At 40.5% G+C, this 19,778-nt stretch overlaps 2 protein-coding genes across 2 annotated transcripts in view; both read right to left on the bottom strand.

Moving 5' to 3' along the window:
* CARD9 (caspase recruitment domain family member 9) overlaps positions 1-4,668 on the bottom strand; it is a 34,757-nt gene extending 30,089 nt beyond the window's left edge. The window contains exon 1 of the mRNA XM_051980330.1: positions 4,560-4,668. The gene's annotated coding sequence lies outside the window, so the exon portion shown is untranslated. The remainder of the gene's footprint in view (positions 1-4,559) is intronic.
* Positions 4,669-9,665: 4,997 nt separating this feature from the next.
* The window catches only part of SNAPC4 (small nuclear RNA activating complex polypeptide 4), a 40,291-nt gene continuing 30,178 nt past the window's right edge, over positions 9,666-19,778 (bottom strand). Inside the window, exons 20-24 of the mRNA XM_051980325.1 lie at positions 17,695-17,802; positions 17,123-17,150; positions 13,953-15,997; positions 10,962-11,086; positions 9,666-10,415 (exon numbers count right to left, since the gene is read on the bottom strand). Coding sequence (XP_051836285.1) covers positions 10,976-11,086; positions 13,953-15,997; positions 17,123-17,150; positions 17,695-17,802 — 2,292 coding nt within the window. The 3' untranslated portion in view covers positions 9,666-10,415; positions 10,962-10,975. The remainder of the gene's footprint in view (positions 10,416-10,961; positions 11,087-13,952; positions 15,998-17,122; positions 17,151-17,694; positions 17,803-19,778) is intronic.

Raw genomic sequence — 19,778 nt, 5'->3', positions numbered from 1 at the left:
TTCCTTAGAACAAGAACTGGTTCAGCTCAGAAAGAACAAGCCTTGGTCCGGGTATCAGAATGGCACTGGTCTCGTGAGGGACCCACAAGAATACGGCAAGGGTGATTTTCCTAAAGCTCTGTCTAGGCTGTGTCATTTCCCTCTTCAGAAAGCTCCAGTGGATCCTTATTGGCTCCAGGATAAAACAGAATCATCTTTGTGACAGTTCAAGCCCTGCCTAAACCTGGCTCCAACCTCCCCTTCTAAGCTGGCTATCCTTCTCTTCACACACGCTACGGCTTGGCTTGTTTTTCACCCCAGATGCTTCATCCTTTTGCCCTGGCTGTTTCCTAAGCAAGAATTCTCTCCTTCTTTAGCTCTGCCCCTGGAAACCCGTTTCCTTTGAAACCCAGCTCTATGCAGAGCCCTTCACATCCCTCCCGCCGGCAGGAGGGATGGCATCCGCCAACAAAATCACCTAGTATCTATTTTGTGTAGACATACGAGTTGTCCCCTCCCTAGACTGTCAACTCCAGGAACAATTCCTAGCCTGCAACAGTGCTCGGCACGTAATTGTTTCAGCCGTGTTGGTCTCTTTGTGACCCCATTTGGGGGTTTTCTTGGTAGAGATAATGGGGGTGGTTTGCCGTTTCCTTTTCTGATTCATTTTACAAATGAGAAAACGGAGGTGATCAGAATTAAGTGACTTGCCTAGGATCAGCCAGCCAGTAAGGATCAGAAGCCAGATTTAAACTCAATATACATTTAATATATGCTTAGGGACTGATGGAATAAGCCAAGCAACAGTCTTAATGCATTTTCATGAGATGAAATAAGAGGAGAGAGATAACTTTAAATTGTGGCTCTGTTATTTACTACCCCTGTAACCCTGTAAAATGAAGGGGTTCAATTAAATCAGGAATCACATGGGGTCTGTAACACTCCTAAGTGCAACCAAAACAGATTAAAAATAAACTGGGGGGCAGCTAGGCGGCACAGTGGATGTTTTGAAGCCCTGAAGTCAGGAGGACCCAAGTTCAAATCTGGCCTCAGACACTTAATACTTCTATCTGTGAGACACTGGGAAAGTCACTTAGTCCAATTGCCTCAGCAAAATAAATAAATAAAAATTGGGAAATATTTAACAAAATAAACACAAATATCAATGTGTGGTTTTCTAACTCAATTCTTGCCTTCAGAGACCCTTATGGGGGACTCAGTTTCTATTTGAATTTGACATTACTGGACCAAATGACCCTTTAAATTCTCTCTCAGTTCTTAACTTATCATCCTGTAATTTGATGGATATGTGGGTAATGTGTCTTTATACATTTTATTCATTTAACTTTCATAACTGTGCCCTGATACCCTAACACAGAAGGACACAAAGTTGTTTAACATGTTTATTGATTGATTGCACAGCACAAGATTTTGTGGTATCAACATTGCTACTTATTCCCTCATTGATGCTGATCATTCCCTGTGACATGATCCCCATTCCGGGTGATTTGGGAGCTATTTGCTTCAGCTGGGTATAATTACATTTTTTTCAGGATACCAACATCTAATTAAGATGGGTTTCTTCTCTGAGATGATCCATAGTAGGCTCCTTAGAAAGCCAATGGCAATCCAGACCTCACCAACCAAGGGGAAGAAGTATGTGTCCTTGGAAGTCAGCACCCCTGAGAGAGAAAATATCCTTTCCTATATTACTGACCATTAGTCCCATTAGTCCCAGCTTTGTCTGTGTCTGGAACACTTTGATAGGTTTGATAGGTGTTGGGGGTGGGGGAGAGATACAGATATTAACATGATCCCTGATCTCATGGATCCCCAGTCCAATGGGGATATCCCCAATTACATGATTAGAAAATGAAATCTTCCATAATTTAGTATTGAAGAAGCATTATGTGAGATCTGAGCAGATGTCTTCTTCAGCCTCATTGGTCTGATTTCTCAATATTCCATATTATCTATACTGCACAAACAGGTTTTATATTGCTCTGTTTACCTTAAATATCTCCCCAACAAGATTGCAAACATTGGCTATGTGGTAGGTGCATTAATGAATACTTGCCAACTTAATTTCTCTTCTCCAAACCTGTTGTCCTATGGGTCTTGGGAGGCATTCCATATTTTGAAAGCAACCTTCTTACTATTTATAGCTGATAAGGAAATTAGCTGTACAAGGCAACTTCCTCATGAATGAGGCACTGACCTAGCTATCTCTGGTCTGATTTACAGCAAACTCATTTCCTCTAATTATTTTCCATTGCATTTGTCCTTTCTTGTTGCCTGGCTATAGAGTGATGAAATATTTCTTTTTATGGTCCCTGTCACCCAAGAAGTCAGGTCATTAAGCTTGGCTCTTCAGCAGAATGGAACAGTGCTCAATTAATACTAAATATAAATGTCCAGATATTCATTTCCCTAGTCTCCTTTCTTATAAGGATAGCCTAATTTCTCTTAAAGAAAAAAAAAAGACTTCAGAAGCACATAACATATCTACTCTGCTGGTTTCTTAAAGAGCACACTATATTAGAAGAGAAGACCTGGGATCATGTCCTAGTTCTATGATTTAAGAGCTATGGCCAAGTTATATCACCTCACAGGGCCATCATTTCCTCATCTATAAAATATGGTGGCTGGTTGGATTAGATTATTTCTAAAATCCTAATTCCAGTTCCAAATGGGTTCTGGAAGTTTTCCTGTTCTGAACTTTACCTTTCTGGAACCCAGTGAAAATATTAATTTAATCACTTATCCTACAATACCTGGAAACAGAGACTTAGAAAGACCTATAAGTAATAGATTTTGCTGTAATTATGGGCAGTTTTGTGAATATTATTTTTTTTATACCACCATTATTTCCCCTTAATCTGAACCTTCTCTCCTCATCTGTTACTGAAAACCCTTACATTTCAGCAGATCCAACAAGCAAAGTATCCCATCTGATGGCATCATTACACTCTTTAACCATGATCCCTCCGCACCCCTCTATTTTAGGAAAAAGGAGTGTGTTTTCTGAATTTTCCAGGACTGAGATTATCTTCATAATTCATCATAGGTTTTGAAATGCTATTTTTGTTGCTATGGCAAGTTCTGTAAATTCTTCTCCACTAGCCAGAGAAACTAAGATCTTAATTACCTGAGAGATAGGAACAGCTTTGTCAAGATTATCCTCCCCTTACACTGTACACAATAACAGCAATATTTTATAATGATCAACTGTGAAAGACATAGCTACTATAATCAATATAATGATCTAAAAAAACGCCAAGGGATGCATGATGAAAAATGTTATCTCCTACAGAGAAAGAACTGATTCTGAATACAGATTGAAGTATATTTTTTCACTTATTTTGTTTTTCTTGCTTTATTTTTCACTACATGGCTATTATGGAAACGTTTTGTATAACTTAAATGTCTAACTGATATCATATTGCTTGTCTTCTCAATGAATAGGGGAGAGTTTGGAGGCTTGAAGAGAAATGAATTTTACAATATAAACAAAGTATAATTATAAAATAAAAAAAAAAAGATGATCCTCCCCTTGACAGGCACAGAAAAGACTGGAAGGATTGTTGACAAGATTATAAACTCCCACAGAGCAGAAATTATCTTTTGCCTCTTTGTATCCCTAGGGCTTAGCACAGTACCTGATATCAGTGACTTTATACTGAACTCACCTGAAACTTTGGCTTTTGTGTGGATCAATCTGCTGGTCTTGGTCAGAATGGATTTTTAGCTGGGGTTTCTAGGCTATCTTCCCCAGGCAGCCTTGGAAGACAACTTGCAAATCTTTTTTCAACTTTCATCTATACTTCCTTTTCATTCAGTCAAAAAAGAGTTGATTCTTTTTTTTTGGAGGTGGGGGAGGGGATGGTGAGGTGGGGAAGCTGAGGCAATTGGGGTGAAGTGACTTCCCAGGGTCACACAGCCAGGAAGCTTTAAGTGTCTGAGGTAAGATTTGAACTCAGGTCCTCCTGACTTCAGGGCCACCTAGCTGCCCCCAAAATGAGTTGATTCTCACAATCAATGAGAAACCAGCACTGAGAACATTCTCATTCTTTTTGTCAGAGGGACTCCCTAGATGAACCTTCTTATTCTTGCTGGATCAAAACCCAAATGCATCATATTCAAATTTATATTTGATTTGATGTAACAAATAGACATGGAACATCTGAAATCCAGCATTCTAATCAAGGGTGAGAGGAAACAAACGAAAAAGATTGTGGTCCTGCCTGGGAAGGACTGATTTGGCTGGTCACTGAGGACATGAGACCCCATCCTGGGATCCTGGAGAGGGCCTTAGAGCAAGAAGGGACGTCATATTACATATGAGGAAACTGAAGAGCCAGGGGGCTAAGCTCCCACATGTAAACAGAACCCGAGCTCCATTCTTCCTCCAGAGACAGTCTCTCTCCACTGTGCCAAATTGCTCACCCCTACGTGGCCAGGGAGACTCTCACTGGGACATTAAAGCCCCTGTCTTGCTTTTATTCCTTCTGGTCCAGCCCCTTTTGCTCCCCTCATTATGCACATCCCCACTCCCCCTTAGGATAACAAAGCTCTCCTACCTCTTAGCAGGTTCTTGGAGCTTCCAGCTTGGCTATTGTAACTCTGCCTCCCATGCAGTGGAGCCAGCCCATTCCCTGGGTCCCCAAACTTTAGTAGGAAACCCTACTGGCAAAGCAGGAACTTGGGGGAGGGTGGGGCCAGCTGGGAAAACTCTGCTATGAGGCACTTCCCGTTGGGCTACGGTCAAGACTTTTCTTGGTGGTTTCTCTTCTGATTTGTCCATCAGAGTTCTGGGAGGAAGGGAGAGGGAGGGTGGAGTATGGGAAAGGAGAAGTAACCTCGTCTGTGGAGAGCTTGGGGTACCCGGGCATCTCGACGCCTTTTGGAGGCACAGTTTTGCACAATCAGCACCTCTGGGCTCCACAAGGGACTGAGCCCCCCTGAGAAACACTGTCTCCCTGGCCTGGCCCCCATAAAGACAAGTGTCCTGATTTGTTGACAGAACAAGTATTAATAACCAACCATCTGTGCTACTGTCTGGGGGATTTGGGCATCAGGATGTTTCTCTAGTATGAGGGACAGACGCACCCGGGTTCTCCTTCTGCTCCTTTTGCAAACAGTAACTGTAACTGGCTAGGATAATCAGGGTACCAACATGTTGTGGCTAGAGAGGAGATCCTTCTCCTTCTCCCTCCTTCAGAAGCCCCCCACCCTACCTCACACCTCAAGGTCTTGCTTCCTCACTGGGTCCTATCACCATAGTGTTCCTAGTCTGGGGCCGGTCTCAAAGGGGGCATAAGTAGTATTTCTTGGGGAAATACTATTCCCCTTCCCCCAGTGTAACTGCTTTGATGGGCAAACTGGCCGGAGTTGTCACTGCCCCCCGATTCCCTTCTCAGACCATCCTTTATACTGACACTACCTCCAGCATCCCTCCCTCACTGGACAAACTTCCCGGGGTGCTTTTGCTCCAGGCAGAAGAATTTGTAGTTACCCCCTAACTCTTGTCTCTGTGTACGTGTGTGTCTACATGTAGCTTTCTCTATGTGTATGTAAATGCCTATGCACACATATACATATATACATACTCACTCATAGCATTGTGTCCATAGGTGAATAACCTAAGGCTTTCTTAGGTGCCAAAGAGGGGCTGCTGCAGTTATGCCCTTACCACCCCCATTCTGCTATGTTAGAGAGCCCTAAGTGGCCCCAGGTTGACAGCTGGCATACATTCTTCCCCAAAGCCATATCTAGAAACATTGATGGGGCAAACTCTGCCTAGAGCAAGCAGTATGGAAAATGCCTTAAAATCAACTCTAAAATGATGTAGAAATGGCAGAAATAATGAACAGAATTCAGTTTTGTGGGAGGGTGACTTGTTTCAGTGGCTGAGAAGACAATTTCAAAGCTTGAGACACCAGAGGTCATTCCCAGCTTCTTAAGCTACGAGTTGAGGCCCAGTAAATGTTTGATTTGTATGCCTCTTTCATATACCCACAAACCCAGGGTCATGTAAAAAGGGGTCACAAGTAGAACAAGCTTCAGAAGCCCTGATCGACTTCAGTCCAGGAGGTCTCGAGTCCCAAACTCTTTCTATTGCACCGAAGCAGGCCACAGGGAAGATTCCTTTCCACAGCCTGAAGGAGAAAAGTAACATTTGGGCTCTTTACTCAACCTGGATTGAGAGTGAGTTGGAAATCGCACAGCAGTAGAGTGGTCCCTGTGGAAGAAAGGTGAAGTTCCAGAGAGTAGAGTAGGGATGGAGGGAATTTTTTTTAAGGGACAAAAGACAGAGAGCAGAGAAGCTTCAGTCTTCTGTTCTGCCCTGCAAGCCACCTCTCCATCATTCTTTGGCTAGCTTTTGAGTTTCTCCTTAGGGGAAGTAAATTTTCTATCAATTTGTTAACTTTTTCATCCTCCGCATTCTGCTTTTAGCTTTATTCTTCCATTGTAACATGCAGCCTACCTTGGCAGACAACTTTTAAAGTATATGTGATCTCTACTCCTAAGTTAATGCCATTTACAACTCCAATTGTACTCCGAACCTTACACCAGTTTGGAAACCTTTCCTGATGCCACTTCCTCCCTCTCAAACTATCTTGAATTTAGCTACTTTGCATATGTCTGTATTTGTTACTTTACATAGGGCATACTTTGGGGAGAACCTATAATTTATGCTGTATTGTTATTTTCTCCCCCATTTAAGGTCCTCAAGAATAAAAATTATTTTATTCTTGTATCCCTAGTAATATGTGGAGCATAGCAGGAATTTACTAAATATTTGATTTTCTAGGAATTCTGTGGGAGGCAATAGAAAAGTACAGGGCAAGACAAATATACTGTTTTTTTATGTAGCAATGCTGGATGATAAAATTTGGGAGGGACAGGTATGCAGCAAGAATGTTTATCAACTATTGGGTGCCTGTCAGACACTGCAGTATCTCAAACAAGGAAGGGTGGGAATCAAAAGTTCATTAATATTAATATCCATTAACTAGCTATTAATTTAGTTAATCCAGTTAAACTAAACTCCCCCCTCCTAGACATTTTCTTAGCTAATATGGAATATGGGCTAACATGAAATTAAGTGGATTTGGTACTTGGGGAAGAAGTAGAAACTGTAGTCAAGATGTAAGCCTTTGTCACCTGACCCCACCCTAAGACAATTTTTCCTCTTACCTAATTGCCGTTTCCTTGAGCTAGCTTCTTGGAGGAATTGCAATCCCTGGCCCTCATTACCTTTGCTTGTGGGCCTTCACTTTGTATTAATGAGATAGATGAGAATGTCCTGTATATCTCAACAGGGGAATTACCCTCAATTGCTTGTTGTCTACAACCACCTAGGTTTCCTCACACCCCAGCTGCTGTAAATTTAAAGGACAGGCTTGGAGAATTGGAAAGGAATGGTTCAAAGTGACAGAAGACCAAAAGTGGGCAGGGATTCACAGAAATTCCCTAGGTAGGGAAAAGAGCAGGGAAGTAAGACTAGATGAAAATTTTTAAAAGTGATGATGAATATGGAAATGTTTACAAGAGCTGTAACCTATATCGAACTGCTTGCTGTCTTGGGATGGGGGAATAGGGGGAGTGGGGAAGAGAGAGAAAAATCTGGAACACAAAGTTTGGTAAAGGTGAATGTTGAAACTATATGTATTTGGAATAAAAAATTACAATAAAAACAAAAATGAAAAATAAAACAAAATGCTAAAGTAAAAATACCAAATATTAAAATAAACAAATTAATTAAAAGAACCAAAAAAAAAATTGCTAGTAGTGAAGCAAGTGACTTTCCATCCATTCCCTCTCCCCTACTCTGCCTCTATAAGCAATGGTATAAAACAAGGCTCTTTAGACAATAAAAACAAAATACCAGCCCAACTTACTTCACAGGAATGTGAATGAAACTTAACAAAAACTAGTTTATCAGAGTCAACAGAATCAGGAAGATTGGAGTTTTGTTGCCTCTGACTGTATTAGCTATGTAATCAAGAGTACATCTTAACTTCTCAGTGCACTGTTAACTTTTTAAAAATTGGTCTGCATCATTGAAGAGAATTCCCCATGGACTTTAAATCACAGGACTACATAAAACAAACAACAAGTATTTTTTTTTTTTTTTAATCAAGTGAGGGATCAGAAAAATAAGAGTTCTATTATTCTAATTTTGGTTAGATGTCCAAATAAAAGAAACCCCACTAAGCAAAAGTGATTTACCAAAAGGGCATGAAAAAGTGAGGTAGCTTTGAAAATCATTAGTCTTCTATGGAATGTGGGGTGTGATGAAAGGCTCATAGCATCCTGAATGGTGTCATTCTGTAGCCCAGCTACCACCAAATTCTGAGAAAACCAGAATGGTGTCAGTCTGTATGGCCTGGAGGGGAAAAAGAAATGGGAGACATTTTCCTCTAAGTCCTGTAGTGAACTGGTTGGAATTTGGGCATCTTTCCTTCTTTTTTTTTTGCCCTGAGGCAACTGGGGGCAAGTGACTCTTGCCCAGGGTCACACAACTAGGAAGTGTTAAGTGTCTGAGGTCAGCTTTGAATTCAGGTTCTCCTGTCTTCAGGGCTGGTGCTCTATTCACTGCACCACCTAGCTGCCCTGCATTTTTCCTTCTTTAAAGGATGCCTTGACTTCATGACCTACTTAGTCTGATACCTCGATTTCTGTCCAGAGGTTACTGGCTACATTTTCAAAAATTTCTAGCCTATAACACCCCAGTTTTTGACAATAGAAAAATCAACATGCTTCTTCCCTAATAGAAACAAAAGAACTCAGAAGTCCAGACTAGTCATTTATGTATATAAAGACAAGGATCCAGTCCAAGAAATAGGTTATAGGCTTAGCACTGAAAAATACTTTAGAAATTGAATCTCATGATGTCAAACTAATCCATATATAAAGATCCCTTAACTTAGTAAACGTGATGTTATCTTTGTTTTATTGGATTTTTACTTATTTTGTTAAATATTCCTAATCACATTTTAATATAGATGGGCTTGAAAGTGTTGTGGGCCACATATTTGACACCTCTGATTTGGTTTAACCCTCTTCTTTTACAGATACTTTCCCCACAAAAATTATTTTGCCCCATTCTTTAAAGATAAAAAAGTTGAGGCCCAGAGACATTAAGTGTTTTGTAGAAGATCAGAGCTACAAAGGTAACTGGAACTTAGGACTAGGTCTCTGAAAAGGGATCGAGGGAAGGCATGAGCTGCCATATATCCTCTCCCCAGGTTCACTATTCCCACAAAATCCTTCCGACGACTGGTCTACTCTTCACACATATGCCCCAGCATGTTTTCTCTGTACCACTGCCACTGTCCAACCTGCCAGACCAATATTTGGGGTGCACCTCTCCTCTACCCTCTCAATCTGTCCCTACTCCTAACAGGCTTGGCTTCAGCTGAAAACATTTATGGTTAAAGCTCTAACCAAAATTCTATAGCTAGGAAATGACAGCCAAGATTCATACCCATCTTCTGATTCTAGATGACCCTTTCAGGCTCTTAGATTTAGCCATTTCCTATGTATGTAACTGACTGAAACATATGACAGGCATTTAGCACCAGCTTGAGACCTTTATGTATAACTGCATATTGACAAGAATAAGCTGAACTTGAGAATATATGTATAATAGTTATAGTACACTCCAGAGAAAATAAAACTAAAGTTTTTTTGCTTTCGTTTTTAATGAGAAAATAGAATATCTAGCATCTACACACACACACACACACACACACACAAATATACATATATATATATTTATATCTTTCCCTCCATTCAAACTTATTTGCATAAAAAAATAACCCCTCCAAGTAAAGAAGTATTATCACTTCAAAGCAGCCGAGGGACCATTCATTACCAACATCATAGAAGATGGAAATAACTGAGAATCCCAGTCACCTCTTCTGATCCAAAATCAAGGGATCACACAAAATAAATCTTTTGACAGCAAAAATAAATAACCTTCCATTTCTCTCTTCCTTCTCCTCCCTAGCCAGCAGTCCCCAGGTTCCCTCCTTCCCTCATGCTAGTGCAACAAAGCAGTGACATAAGCCTTGCAGAAGACTCCAATTTCCAGGGTTTACAGTACAAGTGATAATCCAGAGAGGTTAGTTTGATAACTGGTCTTCAGTGAGGAGCTATGTGAGAAGTGTTAACTCAATGCTGTCTGTACAGAGAAAACCTTCATAAGAAAAAAGCTGTCCTATCCTTCATGGTTTCTTGGGTTTTGTTTTGTTTTTTCTAATTTTTGCAAGGTCTTTAAGCAAGTTTAAGACTTCCTTAGATTTGAAGGCAGTTTTCATGGCCAGGAATCCTGCAGTAGAATATGCAGGGGCTCCGAAGGATGACCAAAATGCTTCCATCCAGTTGTTCCCACACCTGTAGACAATACCTTCAGCAAAAGCCAAGGCCTATAAATGCAGAAAACAAGCAAGATTACAGAATGGATGATGCATTGTTAAGGACTGTGCTAGACAGGTGGCTCCAGACAAACTGGTTGTCCAAAAAGGTTCCCAAAAACTTTTGTGTCTTAGACCTCTCTGGCAATCAGGTGAAGCCAGGATGTTTTTATTAAATTTAAATAAAATATGTAGAATCACAAGGGAATTACATATTGAATACAATTGAAATACAATAGTCAAAATATTAAAAGCCAATTTCATAGACTCAAAGTTAAGTCCCTGCAACAGAAAACTTAAAAATAAGTGTAAGAACAGAAAAAACGGTTTCTGAAGGCACTGCATTGAGTGGGGCCTCAAGCCTCCTCTCCCTCATTTTATGAAAGTATTAGTGGAATTTTTTTTAAGGGCAGAACTTAACTGCCCCCCAAAGCAATGTGGTGATGGCAAAGGGGGTTGAGGGTGAACGAGGTACAAATCCTTTGAGAAGCTGTAAGACACCAGTGCACCATTATTTCTGTGTTCAGGATCTTTCAACCCCATTTGCAATTAACTTACCTCCAGGCCCCTTCTTACACTCTCCTCATCCGTTTTCTGGCATGCATGGCATTTCTAGTCTTCAGCACGTCACAATCTGCTGCATCCAGGTTACTGGACGTGGCTTCTGGGATAGGATGGGAGCCCTAAGGAAAGAACAGTGATCAGAGGTCCCAGAGTGACAAGGGGGACAGTAGAAGGAAAGCGCAAGGCCACAAGAAAAACAAGATCTGGCCCAATGTTCTCCAAGTTCTCTGCCTCTCCTCTACAAATAGAATCTAGAGCTGTAAGTGTACCTCAGGTCTAGGTTTGGTGGTTGGGGGAAGCTAGTGAGGATGAAGAGAAAAACATCTTCCCTTCTCTTGTGCTCAGGGATGTCCAAGTTTGTAAAGGTCTGTATTGGGGCAATGCTGACCTGAAGAAGATGATTTTCAAGGAGAAATACCACTCTTAATATTGGTGATTTAAAAAGAATTTTTAAAATTGATTTTTAGGGGTCAGATTACTTATATTTCACAATTTGTCCTAATCTTTTTTTTTACCCTGAGAGTTATTCCTTACAACAACAAAAGCAAAGAGATCAGTTCAGCAAAACCAATCTATTGAAAAAAATCTGACGTTACATGCAGCATTCTACACCAACAGTCCCTTACTTCTGCAAAAGAAGGTGAGGTGACTAGAAAAGTATTTCTAAGAGAGGTTTTTTCCTAATTGGCTGTTGCCTCCCTTACTAATATCTTAAAAAATCTTCAAAGACAGTAATGAGGCAAGTTTTTGATCCTGGCCTCTTCTTTCACAACAGTCCTGAGAGAGTATGAGACCACTAAACTACAGCTTGTGTGAATGACATAGGACAATGAGCTTCTTCTCTGGCCCAATTAAGAAAATGATAAGGGAGGAGGTTTCTAGAATTTCATTTCCAAAACCAACTACTTCAGGGAAAAGTTACTCTGGAGATGGGAACCAGGAAGATGTGCTTAATCTCAAGGGGAAAACTAGAATTACAAACACAGAATTCCAGCTAAATATCAGTAATAAACCAGGACTAGATATTGGAAAACCACAAATCATCTGAAGGTATTAGTGAATAAGTAAGACACTGTGCTTGGAGAGCAAGAATTACATTAAAAAAAAAAAACTAACAGAAATTAGAATTGAAAGGAACCCAAGTGATAATTTAGTCTAACCCCTTTATTTTCCAATTAGAAAAGAAAGACATCATGGTGTGCTCAAGATCACCAAGTGAGCTAATGGTGGCTAGTTAGGTCTCTTCATTGTCAATCTAATACTCATTACACCATTAAATTGCCCCACTATTTCCCCTTTTCCCTATCAAAACACAAGTCATGCAATCTACACATATTCCTGAAGTTTAAGCATATTACCTCCTACTGACAGGGAGTAACCAAAGGAAAAAGGGAAATTTAAACTTGAACAAATCACTACAATTGTCAGTTGATAAAGATTGCTTAAGAGCTAGGAAAGACTTTAAAGATCATCTTGGAGCAAGGATCCTGAACTTGGTGTCTATGAATCTTTTTGTTCAATGTAATTTGTTTACTTTGTGATTCTATTATATATTTGTGTACTGTTTACACAATAAGTCATTCAACAAGCATTTAAGTATAAACAGGGATGAATATATACATCTCAGAGTCATCTACACAGAAATGATAATGAAATTCCTGGGAGCCAAGGAGATCACTAAGAGATAGAAAAGGTTCCAGGACAGAAATATGGGCATATTCAGTAAGGATATAGGATATAGATGATGACCCAGAAAAAAGAGACTGAGACATCCAGACAGGCAGGAGAAACAAAACTAAGGAATGAAAGTATTCAAGAGGTGGGGTGGGGTGGGGGGGATGTCAACCATGTCAATTACTGCAGAGCCTTCAGGAAGGGTGAGGACTGAGAGAACAGTTTACTAGAGATCACACAGAATTCAAGGAGTTGAGAAGAGTGGGGAAAAAAAAATTAGGTAAGGACGATAGGAACATGGACAACTTTTTGCAAGCATCTGGCTGTATTGAGGAAATATATAGAAGAATCAAGACAAGAGATGTTTTTTTGGTTTTTATTAAATATGGAAAACTTAAGACATTTTTATAGGTAACAGCAGGGAAGAAGCCAGCAGACAGGGAGAGATTAAATAATAGAGAGAGAGAGAAGATAATCCCAGGGGCAATCGGCTGAAGTTGACAGAAGGGATGGAATTACAAGTACAAGTAGAGGGGTTGGCCTTGGCAAAAAGGAGTCATCTTTTAATCAAAGAATGTAGAGGAGCTGAGAGTAATAGATCTAGGAATTGGACACAGCTTTTCATTCACTTTTAAATCCATTTCCTAAATAATTACTTAATAATAGAAAAATCAAAATAAATACATCTAAATCAAAGAAAGAAAAAAGGAAAAAAAAAATGGCCCTACTGTTGCCAGAGAAATAATTCAAAAGTTAAGAACAAAGGTTTATGGAGGAAAATTTTCAATTTATATACTGTGTTTCTAGTTCAGATAGAAAAAAAGTCCTTTCTCTTAAAAGATTTTTTTAGGAGACCAAAACTAGCATTGATTGTCAAAGATCTTAATGAGGTTTTTTGTTCTGCATAGGTGGAGAACACTCACTCATTTTTAAATCCTAGCTAAATTCTGGAGGCAATGCCTGTACAAATGTAGGTGGGTTTGGAACAGGCTGCTACTTCTTCAACAACCAAAAAAATGAAATCACAGACACATGCTAAATGAATACAGTATTCAAACAAGACTGTTTCCCATTCCCAGTTACTCCTTAATAGCTTTGGGTCATAGTTGAGATCTGTGGTCTGTATAGAAAGGAAACAAAACTGGACAAAAACATTGGGAAAATATTTCTGCTCTCCTTGATCTAACAGGATTATCAGTGTGGCAGATGGGAACCCACTAAGGCTTAAAGAAGTAGAATTCCTCCTCTTCCTCTCTTCCCATGACATTACACTCCCTGAAGCATTTTTTCCTGTCCAGTTACTGAGCTTACCTGGCTAGAGGACATGGCCTCTGGGGTAGACTGGGTATCTCTAATCATGTTTAACAGCTGTTCATTTCCACCACAATCCCTGTCTTTGGGCCTGTTCTCTAACTGAGAGCACTCTTTCTCCTGCTCCTCCTTTTCTTCCTCACTTCCACTGTTTCTGTCCATGGTCCGTGAAAGGGTGGTTGAGACCCTAGGTGGGGGAAAAGTGGCAAGAAAAGCTGGAATGGCGAAAGCTGCCAAAAATCTGGCTTTCAAGAGGAGGTATGCAGGGTTCTCCTTAAGTTGCTCTTGTACCAGGTGCCGAACTGCCTGAACATCTTGTATAGACACATCATTCTTGTCCTGAACTCTTTCCTGTGCCACTATGGTAGCTGCTCTCTGCTCCAGGGATTTCTTTTGAAGCAGAAGTCCTGACAGGGTCTTTAGATTGCACAAAAAGGGAGGCAGATAGGGCAATGTGCTCTGAAGTGGGGGTAAGCAGACACCTTGCTTTCCTTTGAGCCACTCCCTTACAGAAGCTTCATTGTCCAATGAGAGGAGGCTCAGATCCAGAATGCTTTTCCCAGGCTCCAAGCTTTTGGACTGATTGTCTTGGGCAGTCATCCCTTCTTGTTGCTGAGTAATGGGCTTAGATGTCCCTGTGGGTGTGGGAAATGATTTCCCAGAATTGCCATTCTCAACAGGAAGATTGTCTTTTGTCTCCAGTAAAAGGCCTTTCTGTAAAGGATCCTGGCCTTCTGTATTCACTGTAACTGGGCTCTTGGCTTCTGGGGTGGGGGCAGAGTAGCAGCCATTGGGCTCTACCATTGGCTGACTTATGGAGTTCTTGGTCTGGGACTGGGTTTCAGGCTGGGGAGAAGATGTGGATCTCTCTCCAACTGTCTTCACTTCTTCAGAAGATGATTTATCTTCAGGAAGACTGCTTTTTTCTGAGTGATTTCCTGTATCTGATGAAGCTTGTGTTGGAAAGGTTGGTCCAACTACCTCTGAAGCCAAATCTTCTTTAAGAGTTTTATTGGCAATAAGTGGCATTTTGGCTGAAGTGGGGCTTGGTTCAGGGGTCCTAGGGCTCTGCTTGATTGTGGATGAAGGCAAAAGCTTTAGAGTGGCTTGATTCCTGGCTATCCCCCCCAGGATGGGGAGAACAGGGGTTCCAATTGGTTTGCCTGGTCCAGGGAGGCCTACAAAGGTTGACATGGACATAGGGACAAGCCCTTGTGTAGTAACTACCCATGTGATAGGCAAAATGTTGCTGGAGACAACCTGTGGGCCACAGGTAGGAACTGAAAGGGTGGGCACCAGGCTGATGGGTTTGGGCTGCTGCACAGAGACTTGAGCTGGAGCAAGAAAAGGAGGTACCTTGGGCAGTTCCTGCTTCCCTGAAGTGGTAGTAACCTGGGAAGACAGGAGGCCAGCCAGTCCTGTGCTGGTGGAAATCTGGCTTACTCCTCGGTCTAGATTAGTTGCTGCTCTGGGGCCCAGACTCTCGCCAGATGCAGAGTGCCCTTTAGCTATCATCAATGAGGAAGACTGACCTAAGGTAAGGACCCCAACTTGGGGGGCAGAAGTCCCCTCTGTTCTATTTACTTTCTCTTCCACAATTACTTCATTTCCCTGGGAGGCTCCAGAGTTATTTGTGATAGACTTTTTCTCAGGGGACTTGGTAGAAGTTATGATAGGGGAAGGTGTTTGGAATGTGGCTGCTGGGCTTGAAGTCACAGCAACTGGTTTCCCAGCTGACCCTGATCCCAGTGGCTGGGCCGTGGAAAGAGAAGAAGGGAGAAGTGGTTGCAGAGGTTGCTGAAGGATCACAGGTGGGGTGACCAGCACCTGAGGGGCAAGAATCACTGTGCTCTCCAAGGCCTTACTGGCTTGGGATTCCCTGAGTCGTTTCTCCCTCAAGAGTTCTGAGACGGTCTTGGGCTTTGGTCTGGGGCCTAAAGAAGCTGGTAACATCCCTGGCCCTAGTTGGGCAGCCTCTGGCAAATCTTTCATCTTGGAGATAGTAGATTTCCTTTGTGTTTCTTTGCCCTTCATCAAGAGGCTTCCTGAGAGAGAAAAAGAGAGAGAGAATGAATATACAGACCAAGGATAGATAAACCATAATCTAATCTCAGACGCTTCTGATTATTTAAAACTGAGAACCTCTAAAACCTTTAAACCTTTATTCAACAAGTACTAATTATGCACATACTGTACATTTAGGCCCAATCAGGTACTGTGGAAAAGATAGAAAATAGACTAGAATCTTTCCTCTTAAGGAGTTTAGAGTCTAGTTATGGGAGAAGACAGCTTCTTTATACACTGTGCTGAACTTGAGATCTGGGGTAGAATGGGGCAAATTTGAAAGGGACCAATTTTTTTTTTTTAATTTTTTATTTTCAAAATATATGCATAGTTTTCAACATTCACCTTTACAAACCTTGTGTTCCAAATTTTTTCTCCTTTCCTTCCCCCCACATCCTCTCTTAGACAGCAAACAGCACAATATGTTAAACAGATACAATTCTTCTATATATACTTAAAAGAATTGTATCTTAACAAGCATATGACCATTTTGCTAAAGCAAACAGCATCAGGATTGATAAAGGACTTTAATCCCACACAACACTTTCATTCTTTTTGTTATTTGCTTCATTTTACTTTGCTTCTCTTTTTTTTCTTGTGCAGCATGATAATTGTATAAATATGTATGCATATATCAGATTTAACATATATTTCTACCATATTTAACATATAGTGGAATACTTGCCATCTAGGGGAGGGCTTAGGTGAAGGGGGGGGGGGAGGGGATTTGAACACAGAAAACTGCAAAGGCTAATGCTGAAACACCGTTTTGAAGAATAAAAAGCTTTAACTTAAAAAAAAAAAAAGGATTTTAGTCCCAGATAGCCTAGGAGGTAATGAATGACAAACTGTGCTGAGGAGACTTCAGTAGATGTTGAATAGGTGGCTGCTGTTTCCTATTCTTGTTGAAGTCTAACATAACCCTACTAATGTGAGACAACATCACCAGGGGTTGGTTGCCCAGGTGGAAAGAAGGTCAGGAAAGGGACCTTTTTTTGATATCCTAGGAGTCATTAAACCATAGTGCTCAGTGACAAACAAACAGAGTTCGTGGAAATTCCTTTGCAAGATGTGAATGACAGAAGCAAGGAGAAATATAACTGTACCTGAAGATTTCTGTAAACTGGAGGATGCCTAGAAAAACAGGAGAGATACAAACTAATTAAAAATGTTAACTGTCAAGGCATTTCTAAGTTTGTAGCTTACAGAAAAATTCTTTCAAGTTATAGAATGAGAAGATAATAAGTATGATCATTTAGGAATTACTCAGATACAATCACATTCACAGGGGATGATAGACAGGATAGCACAAAGGCACCAATTGCCAAATAGCCATCCTTAGACAGTCCTCTCCTCTTTCTAATCAATTAATATGAAATGGAATTTATAAATCTTAGAATTTAGATAGGGGAGAAAACCTAAGAGATGAACTGCTTGTATCACCCACTTGCAGGCAAGTAGAGGAGGTTCTACTTCACAAACGAGGCAGCTGATACCCAGAGGTATCACTGACTCATCTGAGGTCCATTCTACACCAGCCGACCTCCTGATTCATTCAGCTGGTTACAGCCATGCCCATTCTGAAGAAACAGTACAGGTAAGAAAGATGTGTAGTCAAATTACTTAGCTTCAAGTTTTAAAAAGTAAAATTCAAGTGTTCCATTTTCTGCCCCTTTACCTGCTGAGGTCGCTGTGGCTTTCCACTAATTGCCAAAAGCAGCTCTGACTGCTTGGTCTTCCTCTCTCCAATCACCTTAAGACAGCCATCAGTATCAATCTGAAACAACTAAAGGCAAATCACATTAGTCAGTGTTTAAAAGAAGGGAAGAGATATTCTCCTGATGACCTATGGACCTGATAACTGAGGCCTGCCAAAACCTATCCTGCCAAGTGGTTAAAGATAAGGATATATCTGCTAGGGTTTATATAACACTCACAATGTTCAATATGGGCAAGATGTCAATGATTGGACATTTCAGTTTCAGATCTTCCTGAATTGCTTAAGGGATCAGGGAGATAAAACAAAGTCCATGCGAGTACTGCAAAAATTGGGAGACTAACCAAGAGAATGAAATATGAGAAAGCAGGGTAACTCAGCTCTTCCAACAAAGATCTGGAAATATCAGACTAAGTAGTGACAGGAAATCTACGGAGAAACTAGAGAACCATCTTTCTAGCATAATATGACTAATTTTGCCTCAGGCATGTAACCAGGGTGGACCACCATGGAAGAGGGGTAAACTATGATCAGAGAATCATATCCAGGGAGCAAAATAGGCCCTCAACCCAGTCTCTTTGATTCTAGAGAGGGGATGGAGATCTCAGTGTAATTCCTGGGTGCAGAGGCTGAGATGCTACTTCTAGCCAGATTTTGGGTACAGAAGACAGTCAAGGCACTTGACTTGAATCCAAGAAAGAAGATCTTGAAGCCAAGCCTTAGAAACAGAAGAGAGCCACAATGCCATTGCTTTGATGTCAAAAGGACATCAGATAAGATGGGCCAAGGCAATAAAAGGCAACACCATTCTCACCAGAAGTTGGAAGAGCCCAGCCTTAACACAAAATCCAAATCTGGGAAGAAAGGATGGAAGAATGAGTTAACAATACCAAAAAAGAAAAAAAAATGATGCCAGGAAGGATGGCCAAGAAACAAACTCCAAAAATTAATTCCACTCAAAGAAAAACACAAAAGGAAGAATTAAAATCTATTATAAGTAAAAAAGTCCTCTAGAGGAAAAAAAAAATTTTAAAACATAACTATGGAAGCAAAATTAGAAACAGAAGACTTTTGCAGTGCTGCAAAAGAACTATAAAACCTTACCTGAAAATTAAAATAGACTAAAGAAAAGTTAGACTCCAAGAAGCAACAAGAAATATTAAAACAAAATCAAAAGGCTGGGAAAAAAAAAAAAAAGAAAACATCAGGTTATTTTATATAAAAAAATAAAGTGACCTAGAATTTAAAACCACTGAATTACCTAAAAGCCATGATCAAAGAGCCTAGATGCATGTCTCAAGAAATCATGAAAGAAAACTAAGACATATTAGAACAAGCGAGTGAAGTGAAAGTTTCAAAAGGCAAAGGCCCATGCCTACACCCAAGAACAACTCACCACTTCAAACTGAATCTAATGCTATGGAGGGCAGGGAAAGAACAGAGATCTTTAAAGAAACAGAGAAATGTGAACATCACTGATGAAAAGAGCAGAGTTGCTAGAAGCTCCAAAATAGAAACATGAATCCAGAAAACCACAGTGAGCTGTTGGATAAGACTATAAGGATGAAGTGTCTGCATTCTAATGGGGGATGATAGAGTCTTGCAAGCGTCTCTTGAGAAACTATAATGTCACTAGGGGTTAGAGAAGGAAAAAAGGATATGGGAGTGGCTTTGATTTATCTTAATGACCTGAAAGCAAATAAAGAAAAAGAGGGGAAAAATATATTGGGGAAAGGGGGGAGAGAAATCTAGGGAAACACCTCCCATTATCAGGGTGTACAAACAGAAGCTTATATAAATAAGAGATGAGGGCAACAAATGACAACTGTACCTCCCTTCCATTTAAACTGATCAAAGAGGATTAGAACATACACATACATAAATAATTTGATATAAACATAAATAGGAGGGGAACAGAGAGAAGGAAAGGGGATTAAGAGGGAAGTAGATTCAAAGAAGGGTTAGTCATAAGCAAAACAAATCTTAAGCTAGGGGCTGGGGGAGAGAATGTTTTGTTTGATTGACTATGCTTATTTGTTGTAAAA

Source organism: Antechinus flavipes, chromosome 2, assembly GCF_016432865.1.
Source record: "Antechinus flavipes isolate AdamAnt ecotype Samford, QLD, Australia chromosome 2, AdamAnt_v2, whole genome shotgun sequence".
Taxonomy (NCBI): domain Eukaryota; kingdom Metazoa; phylum Chordata; class Mammalia; order Dasyuromorphia; family Dasyuridae; genus Antechinus; species Antechinus flavipes.
Note: the sequence above shows the minus strand (reverse complement) of the source record. Positions and strands in the feature narration are given on the sequence as shown.